Source organism: Cyanistes caeruleus, chromosome 7 (assembly GCF_971803275.1).
Source record: "Cyanistes caeruleus chromosome 7, bCyaCae1.hap1.1, whole genome shotgun sequence".
Lineage (NCBI taxonomy): Eukaryota > Metazoa > Chordata > Aves > Passeriformes > Paridae > Cyanistes > Cyanistes caeruleus.
In genome coordinates, this window is record NC_141707.1 from 4,755,662 (window position 1) to 4,767,730 (window position 12,069).

The window sequence follows — 12,069 nt, forward strand, 5'->3', positions numbered from 1 at the left end:
CGATACACAGGTATGGGGTACATTTACCTGCTCTAGCAAACCAGCATTCAGCAAAATCTCATGCAGGTATTTCTCCCTCTCCTGCAGGATTCTCAGGTTTTCTTTCACAAAATACTTTGGGATGGGTATTTCTATGTCTTCCTGGAGGAAGAAAGTAATGAGATGCTTTTTAGGACTGTATTTAAATCACATCACTGATTAACTGAACACCTTTAAATGCGATAAAATAAGGGCAGAGGTGGTTGAATATTTTTTGAGTATTGGGGAATTTGACCTTTGTTACAGCTGCTGTTACTTTTCAATTACTTTAGGCCTAATTCAACAAAAACAAATAAATCAACCCAGTTTGTGAACCATGTGAGCCCAGAAATCTTTCTTCTTATAATGGCTCAATTATATTATCAAATTGCTAAAATATTTGGCAGGGTTGCTAGAAATTTAAACATGATTTCCACAAAGCTGAATACCTTTGGTTGTGTGATCATCCCACTTCTTGTTTTAATCAACATGAAAAATAGATCTGTTCTCTTGCCATTTTTTTTTTTACCATTATAAGGAACCAGAGCACAATTCTTGGGTTTTTTATGGGTATTTTGAGCTGTAGACAAACTGTCTGCCTGTGACTGTGGTATCTCAGAAACTTCTTAAAATCAGACATGACCAGAAGTGCCTGTCTTTACTAATTTCTGTAATTAAAAATATGTAACTGATAGGCATTTCTCCCAGTTTCATTCCCCATTCTCTCAGCTGCACACTTAGGGACATCCCTACCATGACACCACAAGAAAGCTTCCAAGTCAGGCTGTGCTTATATGATTTTATCAGTGCAGAGGTCTGGTCTGATAAAGTTTCTAAATATTTATCTTGCTAAGCTCCCTGTTTGCACCTTCCAACAACCCTTGGTAGTTGATGGAAATGATTACATGCTGTACTCTGAGTGCAAATCACTCTGGGTGGATTAAAATCTGGAGGGATAAGAAATCAAGGGGTTTGTCTGGACACCCTCCTGTAGGATGAGAGGATTTTTAGGCTGCCAGGGAGCAGAGTCAGTGTAGGAGTATCTCTGATGTACCACCTGGCCTTTAATTCTAAAATTTTGACTTTTACTGACTGGAAAAAAGAGATCAAAGCCCCAGTGCCAGGGCTGGAAGGGGTGGGGAGCCTCCTTCTCTTCATAATCTCTTTTTGGGGCCCAGCACTGAAAAATCAGGCTTGAGATGTTTAACCTCGAGTCAAATTTGTGCCTTTTTAGCCACTCCCAGCCCCACATGAGATTTATGGATCCAAATACCTTCACAATTACCCCAGGAAATGGAGTGACTGGATGTTGGAAGGCAACTGCACAAAAACATGAGGTACAGAACTGGAGAAATAGGAAAGCTTAGCCTTGCAATGACACAGTACAAAATAGGCAGAATCATCACAATAAGATATAAAATGTTGTGTCCTCTGCCTTCAATCCTTCAGGATTTCAGCACTCATTAAAAAGGGAAAGGAATGACTGGAGTTATCCATTCTGGGCAAATCCTTTGAGAAACAGGAGTTATTTGTCCAGTAATTTTGTTCTGTTATCAAGAATATTTTAATATTTTATTAAAAAGAACACCCCATTAATCTATATTCTTATCTAGTATGGAATTTTTTTCCTTGAAAAAACCTGAAATCTCCTCAGTGATTGATTTCTTTTGTGGTAGGTAGGTATGTTAGGCCTTCTTAAAATGAAGGTGTGGTGCAGGAATTTGAATTTATGCTTGCTTTTGAGGAGATGTCAGGCATGACTTCTCAGACTTGCCAACCTTTTGCTGCAGATGGATTTACTGCTGAGTCATGAAAACAGCAGTGCTAGGGATTTCAAAATATGATTTGAAGGATTGTTTTCCCTGTGAGATGTGTTTATACTCTCGGTTTAAAAGAGTGATTAACGTTGACAGTAAAGGACTGGTGGAAATTCCTGGCAATTCCTATGCTAAATTTGCAGATGTGCAGTGGCAAACAGAAACACGTTTGCAGATCTCAGAATGATGTTGTAATGATATCAGGCAATTGAACTCGGAGCTGGGATCCTAAAAAAAAGCAGGAATTCCAGCTGGTTTTAGCAAAGCAGCGGTACCTGAATGTGACAATAGATGGAGCTGTCTGCGAGAGAAGCAACACCCTTTGCCAGCTCATTTTCTTCTTTTTAATTTGCTTTTAAAGCACAGCTTCCACACTTTGCCTCACTGTCACATTCACCGTGCTGATTTCACCGTGCTGAAGGGCAGCCTGCAGAGGACTCTACTTTACTTATCAGTGGCCCATTTTCTGTCCCACCCCACATTAAAATCTGGCAGAGCCAAGCTCCTGACACGTAACAGCAAAGCTGTCAAGTTATGACTGACAAGAGAGTAGGTTTAGATGGGATATTGGGCAGGAATTGTTCCCTGGGAGGGTGGGCAGGCCCTGGCACAGGGTGCCCAGAGAAGCTGTGGCTGCCCCTGGATCCCTGGAAGTGTCCAAGGCCAGCTTGGATGGGGCTTGGAGCAGCCTGGGATAGTGGAAGGTGTCCCTGCCCATGGCAGTGGGTGGAATGAGATGGCCTTTAAGGTCCTTTCCACCCCAAACCATTCTGGGATTCTGTGATAAGTAATAATATGGAATCTTGGAATGGGTCAAATTGAAAGGCACCACAAAGGGTCATCTGGTCCCACCGCCCAAAGACTCCCTTCCCTTGCTGAGAAAGGTGAGCACCATCTGATACCAGCACTCCTGGCACTGCACAGGCCATTCCACTGTCAAAACCCCCAAAATTATGGTGGTGACACCAGCTGGGGAGCCATCTGTTTCTTTCAGTATTGCTGCTTTCAACTGGAAGTGTCAGGCAAAAATAACTTGTGCCCCAGAATCCCTTACTCAATGTCCCAAAGCCCTGAAATCTTTTGTGATCACCCTCAGACTATGTGCTACCCTTTCCCTGCCCTCTGCATGGAAGATCATGTCCATGGGCTGTGAAAAACTTGGAAGTTTCCTGGTGACCCCAGAGAGGCAGCAGGCCCTCCCTAAGGGCTGTTTGTTTGACACATCAGGCCTAAGAATAAACCAAAATCTCCCCTGTGAATTAGCTGATAATGGAGGCAGCCCTACCGGGACACGCTTCAGATCCATCAGGATGCCATCCAGGCAGTGACACTCCGAGTTCTCCAGGGCCACCATCTCTTTCTTGATCTCCAGGATGCGGCCGATGACCCCATCCAGCACCTGCCGAACCGCCGCCCGCCTCTGCTGGTGGATGAGGTGGTCGTGGGCCGCCTCCAGCTTCCGGAAGATTTCCAGATATTGGATGTAGGCAGTGGCCAACATCTTCATCGCTTTCTCACGGTCCTCCTCTGGCTCGAGGAACTCCTCTCTTTCTCTCTGGAGCATGGTGTCCAGCTCTCTCTGGGTGTCTGCCCACATCTTGATGTAAGTGCTGGTTGGAAAGGGGAGACTGTGTCAACCTGGCGTGAAAGCGAGCCTGGAAGTGTGAGCCATTACATTTATAATGAAATTTTTAACTAAAAAATATTTTGAAAACCATTAGCAGAAGTTTCTGAGTTTGTTTTAAAAGCAGGAATCTTAAAATGCTTTTTTATTAGAACAAACTTAAAAGTTTAAAGCTTTTCAGCTTCATTCTAAAACGCTTGAAGCATCCTTCAAATGCTTGAAGTTACAACCCCCAACAGTGCCAGGAGTTTTATTCAGTTGTGCTGATTGACAAGATGGTTTAATTGAAAAGGTGTCTCCCTCCAATGCCTTTTAATAGAGGAAGGACTATTTGAGGCTCTGCATTTTTGGGATGATGACCAATTCATGTTTCTAAAGCTGTTCTGCCTTTCTGAAGTGGCTGCTTGGAGTTAACTGCAGAGTAAGGGTGGGGTTGGTGCCAGTGCTGGAGTGAAGCTGTGGGCCCTAATTCAAATGTGAGGTCAGGAAAATAATTTGATTTATTTCTATGGTAGCAACTGTTGCACTCCAAGGAATTGCTAAATATCTGGTGGCTATGGAATTATGTGGCATGGAAGCTGTCACCTCAGGCCATCTCCATTTCCAGAAGCAATAATGCTGCTCACTTGGTAGGTTTGGTAGGAAGAGGTGGAGTTCTGATGTGAGCATGGAGTGGCTGTCAGTGGATTTTCACGGGAAAAACAGATCAGAATATCCTGGGGGATCAGCCTAAAGGAGCAAGAAACAAGCAATGACGTTTTTATTCAGCAATGGGCTCAAACAGCAGGTTTGTCACAGGAAGGTGTTAATAAAACCTGTGGCAGTGAAGACACTTCTAGGTCCTGTTCTCCTTTGCCAGATGGAGACTCTTGGCAGTTTTAAGTGTTAAAAATCTTTCATCTTTGAAAATGCCTCTCTAGGAACAGAGCAATGAAATTCCTTCTGCACTGAGACTTGGTTGTGTTGGGAGAAAACCCGTTCATTCACATTGTCATGCAGAGGGGAAAACAGTGGCTATGGAAACAGGGACAGCTGACTTGCTCCTTAATCCTAGGAAGGAAAGCCATTGGCCTCGATGGTGCAATCTAGACCCATCCATGTGCTGAACCAAGTTGCTGTTCCTAGGATGAGAAAAGGCTCTGCCTTTTGTTGGATGAGCTTTGCGAGCAGACCTTGCATTGAGGGAGTGTTGGTATATTTATCGTGACCAGAAAGCTGGACAGATGTTAGCATTGTTTGTGCATGATAATAAATGCTGGAGCTCTGTGAGCTGATTTTATCATTCCCATCCTGGAGGTCAGAGTGACCCAAGACTTGTGCTGCGAGAGGAGGGATGTGTGGGCTGGCACAGGACAAACTCCAGCCCTCGAGTGCCCTGAGCATGGGGTGCCCTGCATGCCCTGGCTGGTGACAGTCAGCAAAAGCACCAACAACCCAAAGGCTGCTGTTGAATTTGCACCATTAACGTTTTTAAGGGTGTGTTATACTCTTCAGCAGAGCTGGCTTTCTGCAGGATGCAGCTGGCCTTGCTTTTCCTAATGCTTCTCCAGCCCACCCAGGTCTTTCCCCTTCCTTTTCTTCCCCCCTACTTCATTTACATCCCATTGCACCACCCGTATCAGTCAATTGCAGCAATTAACCCAGGTGCAGGAGATAAACAGAACAATCCGGGCAGAAGGGAGAAGATGGGGACAAGCAAGGCCAGCCCTGAGCTGGGACACGGAAGGATGCGAGGCACGCGGGTTTTGACTGTACTTTGTATGATTTCTGACAGATAGTGCAGAGCTTGTCAGCCTCTGAGGAAGCCCAGCCCTGTGGGGTGTCCCCACAGCCATCCAGCTGATTTCTGAGTCCTGGGGATCCTCGGGCCGGAGCCTTTCCCGTGCAGGTTACCGCGCGGAGACGCTGGACCGCGCCGCGCAGCGACTGTCCGCTCTGATTTATAATAATCTCCCTCTCTGCCTCCTCTGACTGAGGAATGTCAAGTGGTTCCTCCTGCTGAGCCAGCTAATATCCAGTTTCTTTTTATATTGGGAATGGCTTGTGGAGGGAGGAGGGGGCTGGAGTGCTGCAGCTTTTCGGAGGACGTTGCCATGAGGCACTGCAGATAGGATGTAATTGCTTCCATAAAGCATCAGTTTATCAGATAAGCACTGGGATGACTGCAAGCACGGCTGCTGCGGGTCAGATGTTAAGACTACGGCTATTATGGGATGGTCGTGGCTTTTGCAACAGCATTTTGGGTAAATGAGGGCAAGAGAAAGGACGGGCCCACTGGAAAATGAAGTGCTGAAGGCAAAGGTTGATGTGAAGGTGATAAATTTGTAGCTGATAACGCTGTGTACCTGCTGTGTTCAGGGTGACTGACAGCTTGGGGGACTGACCCCCAAGTTTCTTAGGCAGGGGACATCAGATACTGGGTAAGAGGACAGGGCAAGCAGAAACCTGATTTGAGCATTGCATTGCTTCACCCTGATTAAAAACTATGGGACAGACCCCCAAAATAGGATTAAAATGGTTATTTCAGGTTTTACTGGTGCCCAATGTGAGCTCCTCTGGACTAGTCTGAAGGATAAGATGTGCCTGGTGTTTGTAGCACCTTTTGGGGGACTTGGAAGAGCTGCTGGGAAGCAGATGAGCCCTTCAGCTTTAGAGCTCAGGGTAGTCAGGAGGAGTAACTTGAAGGTTATGCCTTAAAAGCAAAGGAGAACACTGCCTCTCCTTGCCTGTGAGTCAGACAGCGTGTGATCCCTAGGTCCCTACTGGAATTTTTGCCTATTTGCCAGTGTCCCTTTGCATTAAGTTGTGAACTCCCTCAAAATTGCTTCCACACGCTGCAGGGGGAGGACAAGGTAGCCTTGAATGCACTGGGTTTTTATTTACTGTTACTGGTCCACCTCACAGGCTCACGTCTGTTCTGAGCTGTGTCTGTGCCCAAGGATATTCCATCAAATTCAGGTTGGATTAGAGCCTCTAACTCACCTATTAGTGCAGGTAATTAGCAGGACTGAGCCTAACTTTCCTATTCAAGGCTTAAGAAAATAAAATGCTGGAAAAGAAAACTGTCTCTTAATCTCTTTGTGCATAGAGCACTGTAAGTAATGCTACAAATTGTCATAGCAACTCCCAAATAGGGGTGTTATGGGGAAAGTAAGCAATGCTGTAATGGGATGAGGAAGAAACACATCAAGTGACTGAACTCCAGAGTCCCCAGAGTGATTTCTGGCAGCTCACAGCCTGGAGGGAAGGTCAGAGCTTTAACTCCTCACTGATGTCCCTTCTCTGCACTCCCACAAAGTAGAAACAGAGCCTAAAACATGGGCTTAAGAAGTTTCTTTTGCCCATAGCCTGATTGCCACTTCAAATCTCCCTTTTATTGCTCAAAATAAAGCCTGCTCTCCTTATTTAGAGTGAAGCTTAACAATGTAGGGGTTTTTCTCCTGCTAAAGTTACAAAGAGATGTTTAAAATCCTGCCAAATTGTACATGCCTTGTTGTAGGGCCCTCTAACTTTGCATGTTTGCTTGACCCATCTCTCCTAACACTTGGAAAAGCTTGTTGGTTTTGAGTCCAGCTGAGGTGAGCCTGCTTACTGGTGTTGGACTGGTTTTAAGGCTTAAGCATGCCCTTCTTGGAAGGGTTTGTGCTGAGCATGCAGACTGTCCCTCAGGCCACTCCTGAGCCAGGAGAAGAATCTGGCATCAGTGGGGTTACCTTTGTGTGGCTTTTCTTCTTCTCCCCAGAGTGTCTCTGTGTTTTACTCACTGCCAAAGGAACACTATTCCTGTTATTCCAGGACATGGCACAGTTTGTCTCTGGCTTCTTTGATGCCTGGCTTTTCTGGGCTGCCCTCAGGAGTATCTCCTGCCTTCCCATGCTGAAGCTGCAGTAGTGCAGTGCTGTGCGGGTCTCACTGGTTTATCCTGATGGATGGAAGGAGGTGGAAGGGAAAACATTTGACTCTGACTCCAGCTTTCCTCACCTCGTTTGGAAACTCCTGTGTGATTAAAGGAGCACTAAATGGCGTGTGTTGGAATACTGCTGAAGGAACCTCTGCTGCCACTGCAAACCCACCTTGGGTTTTTTCTCACAAGTGAGACTGGGCTGTGCTGGGGGCTGCAGAAAGCGCCACAGGGTTTGTGAGAGCAAGGGGATGTAGAGCAGGGCTCAAGGAGCCTGGCACAGAACACAGGGGCAGAGGGGACCGAGATGAGGGGCTGGTGGCAAGGAAGTGCACGCAGGGGCCACTCCTCAGGGTCCCCTCACCACACTCAGAGCCTGACAGGTCAGGCATTGTGCTAAACCCTGGGCAAACACGGGGGAGGGAAACCCTGCCCTGCAGCCTCTGCAAAATAAAGAAACAAGAGACAAAGGTTGGGAGGGGAAAGTGAGGCCCTGAGAGGAAAAAGGGTTTTAATGCTGCTGCTGCTTTTCTTTTTTTTTTTTTTTTTTTCTTTTTCTTTTTTTTTTCCCCTCTTTCTAAAAGTCACCAGGTTTAGGATGACTGCTGGCTGATTCAGGTCAGCAGTTGCCTGTTCCCTCACAGGTACTGTGTGCTGATTACATTATAGGAGTAGCCCCTCTTTTCTCTTTTGTCCTATTATAGGCAAACATTTTCTGTGTTGGAGAGGCTCAGGTAGAATCTGAGATGAGTGTGGCCTTATGACACAACCTGTCCGAGTTCAAGAAGTGTTTGGACAATGCCCTCAGGCACAGGGTGGGGCTCTTGGTGTGTCCTGTGCAGGGCCAGCAGTCGGATCGATGTCCCTGGTGGGTCCTTTCCAACCCAGCACTGATTCTGTGAACCAAACTGACTGAAATGTTGTCAGAATTAATTGCTGATTTCAAAGCCTTTAGCCTGCAGTCTGGAGCAGTTCAGGCTCGTGAGCCTGTTTAAGCCTGCCTTGCTCCCAAAATAAGATTAGTCTCACAATTATGCCAAACTTCTCAGCTGGTGGTGAATGTGACTCTGCCAGATGACTTTTTAAGCAGGCCTGCTCCAGCCACGATGTTTTACAGAGTTGGAAGCATTTGGGGGAAAATAAAGGCTAAACCTCAGTAGGCTTTGGTTGTGACAAGAGAAGAAAACACACAGCCTGCTGGCATTGTTAACGTGAACAGCTCTGTGCTTCTGTCATCTCCAATTTCAGTCCTGGATACTATGACAGAAAGTGAAGGGGGAATAAAAGATTTGTGTGGCAGAAATGTAATGGGAAACCACAGGGAAGGCAAGGAAGCAGCTTCATGGAACAGCAGCAGCAGCAACACACATCAGCAGGTCTCAAGCACCTGCTCCAGCCAAACTCACAAGGCTGGCAGGAAAAGACTGTTTTCTTCTAGTTTTCTGACAAAACCCTGTTTTCCTACATGGCAAAGCAATTAAGGTGTGGGAAATGCTATTCTGGGCTGTCCAATGCTCCAAAGGCTGCCCTCCTGTCCCTCAGGCTGCAGCTCCTGCTGGGGCTGGGGGCTGCCCTTCCCTCTGGGGTCAGCAGGAGAAGCGTGCCCTGGGCTGATCCCACAGTGTGGGCAGCAGGAAAGGGGGAATTCTGCCCCTCTGCCCTGCTCAGGTGAGACCCCACCTGCAGAGCTGCCTCCAGCCCTGGGGCCCAGCACAGGAAGGACCTGGAGCTGCTGGAGAGAGTCCAGAGAAGCACCAGGATGATCAGAGGGATGGGGAAGCTCCACGGGGAAAGGCCGAGAGAATTGGGAATGCTGGAGAAGAGAAGCTTTGGGATGACCTAATTGCAGCCTTCCAGCACCTGAAGGGAACCTGCAAGAAAGATGGAGAGAGGTTATTGACAAGGGCCTGGAGGGAGAGGACAAGGCATGGAATGTCTTCCCACTGCCAAAGAGAAGGGTTAGGGGGGATATTGGGAAGAAATTTGTCACTATGAGGGTGGGGGGGCCGTGGCACAGCTGTGGCTATCCCTGGATCCCTGGAAGTGTCCAAGGCCAGGTTGGATGGGACTTGGAGCAGCCTGGGATAGTGGAAGGTGTCCCTGCCCATGGCAGGGCATGGAAGGAGATGGGCTTTGAGGTCCCTTCCAGCCCCAAACTATTCTGTGTTATATGAACAGCAGCCTCCTCTCCTTTGCAAGTGGAATTTTCCCTTCCAAGCAGGATTTGCCTATAGCACGCTTCACCGTTTCTGGCAACAAAGCATATTTCGGCTTTAACCATCCTACGTAATTTTTTTCCTTTTACCCCTCTCTTCCCTAGAAAAGGAGGGGGCAATTACCCATCCAGCTGCCTACAATTCCATGCATCAAGGGCTGTGTCTGGGTGCTGCTCTACCCCTGCCGGGAGCAGCAGGCTTTAAGCTCAAAGCTGACACCATCTACTCGGTTTCTTGAAAACTGGGGCCTTTTCTTTCCCTGTTTTCCAGCACAAGTGCTGCTGGGATATTTCCACTGACAATGCTTTTTCCCAGAGGAGACACTTGAACGAGTAATACACAAGATCTTTCCCTACCTGCTCATTAAGGATGAAGGGAGGCACAGGAGGGAGTTGCAGCTTTGAGTCTTAGCTGTGATCAATTTGATCCTGTCTCTGATTTCCTGCTTTAACATAAGCAAGATGATGTGCTAATGCTCACCAGGGGTGGAAAGAGGGGCAGAGATGAATCTGTGACTGCTTGGGAGATGTATGAGAGAGAACATGCAAGGAATGCCCAGGAGGAAGCTAATAATTGTGGCGTTTGGATGGAATTTGAAGAATATGGCCTGGGGCCAGACACTGAATGAGGGGATAAAAAGAAATATTCAACAACGGCCCAATGGCTGAATGAGGCTGGGGCCCCGTGGGAAGAAAATAGGATGTGATCACAGCATCAGAAACTGCATCGTAATGCAGCCACAGAACGTGGTGGGGAGAGGAGAGGGGATTAGAAGTTGCACTGACATTTTTTCACATTTGGGTTTTGCAGCCTTAATTTTCTTCAGCTGAGCCTTGGGGACGTGATATAAAACACAGAGCTCTGCTTTGGTTGTTTCTGTTGGAAGCAGGAAGAGAGATGCTCAGAGTCTTGTCTTAGATCAATATTTAACCAGTGAATTAATGTAGATTCTATTTGTGACACGAGATTAAATTTTAAAGCGCTTTGATTGTTTAAAGCTCCTTGGTGGCAGTGGCAAATGTCTTGTAGCTGATTAAAACCTGGCAGGAGTGGTAGCAGTGCCAAGACTCGGCTTTGAATGTGTAATAAAGAATTGGGTAAATAAAAATTCGGAATAAGAAGTTTAAATAAAGTATGTATAATTATAACTAAATGTAAGTATGGAATAAGGAATTCTCCTCCCGGTCGAGATAGAATTCCTTTTCCAAAAACCACGAATTGCAAAAGAACCCCCCCAGATAACAGGTTTCAGCAGACTCATCAACTCGGAGGAAAAGACAGGACACAGGCCATCACAGAAACAAAAGAACCAGCCTAAAAGTCTACCTCCAGAGAAAGGCAACGCCCGGCCGATTTCGGCCGGAGACCATCAAGCAAGACAAAAGGGGACGAGCCCCAGGAAGATGGTCGTTGCCAGAATCGAACACCACACCTGCCAAACCCATACTACAGAAACTCAATCAAGAAAGACAAAGAAGAGACTACTCCTCTGAGATATCCATCGACACCAGCCCGGATCTCTCAATCCCGCTGTGATGAAATATGTTAAAATACATACAGACTCACTTTACATTTGAGGAGACTCTGCCCGGATACTTACTGACTCAATGTTCTAGGCCAGGAAATCCATTCACCCGACAATCAGGGACATTTGGTGAATGGAAAGTGGTTGGAATTCTAGCCTGGGGACATAAAATCCCTATAAAAACCCAGGCCATGGGACCCTCAGACGTGGATTTGGGAGCACCTATACCTTGCGTATAGACCCTGTCCACCCAGCGCTGCGCTGTCCATTTATTGTGGTTTTTTTCCTCACTGTTTGTTGATTTATTAATTTATAATAAATTAATCTTTGTTAATCTTTAATTTGCCGTTGCATTTATAACAGATTGGTGCCGTGACTCGGATCGGAAGAAACTGTGGGAGAATCTCGCTGACCAGGGGGGTACCCCCGCTGATTTCAGCGGCCTGGGGAGCAGAGACCCTCCGCAGTTCGCTCCGATTGCCGAACCAAATTTAGGCTGAGGAAAAACCATAATAAAGAGGAACGGATCCAGAGAGCTCGGGAAGGCAGGAGCCTTCGGGAAAGCCGCGGCTTGGTAGCTCATAAAAAGTCATACGTGCACGAAGACGCCCTCGCAGGAAAATTGCTGTAAGTACTGTGAGGTTGAGCGGGTGATCGGGCGAGTTTGTGAGAGACGTGACCTGGTCACGAAGCGAGTGTGGACTTCAAGGCCGCGTTTCCATCCTCCCGCGAGGGAATTGGCCGGCCGCGAAGGAAGCGATTCTGTGTGAAAGTGTCTCTCTTTCCTTACTCGTAAAGCCTGAGGCTAAAGGGAGTCTCAGGGGACCGATCAAAGGGGGCTGAGAGAGGAAGGGACGTCCAGTCGAGCTCTGGAACTGGTAAACTCTCTCAGCCAAAAGATTTAGAAAGTCGGAACATCGAGAAAACCCCGGTACAGCTAACCGAGAGGTAAGTATTGGTGCGATCTA

The 12,069-nt window shown here is 47.0% G+C and overlaps 2 protein-coding genes across 3 annotated transcripts in view; one reads left to right on the forward strand and one right to left on the reverse strand.

Moving 5' to 3' along the window:
* Positions 1–12,069, reverse strand: part of DRC11 (dynein regulatory complex subunit 11) — a 107,657-nt gene that overhangs the window by 83,123 nt on the left and 12,465 nt on the right. The window contains exons 2-3 of one of the 2 annotated variants that reach the window (XM_023930581.2): positions 3,121–3,445; positions 28–141 (exon numbers count right to left, since the gene is read on the reverse strand). In XM_023930581.2, the coding sequence (XP_023786349.1) occupies positions 28–141; positions 3,121–3,445 (439 nt within the window). Of the gene's footprint in view, positions 1–27; positions 142–3,120; positions 3,491–12,069 lie in introns of both variants that reach the window. The other variant, XM_086898772.1, reaches the window with a different exon arrangement.
* ACKR3 (atypical chemokine receptor 3) overlaps positions 10,452–12,069 on the forward strand; it is a 60,652-nt gene continuing 59,034 nt past the window's right edge. The window contains exon 1 of the mRNA XM_086898784.1: positions 10,452–10,656. The gene's annotated coding sequence lies outside the window, so the exon portion shown is untranslated. The remainder of the gene's footprint in view (positions 10,657–12,069) is intronic.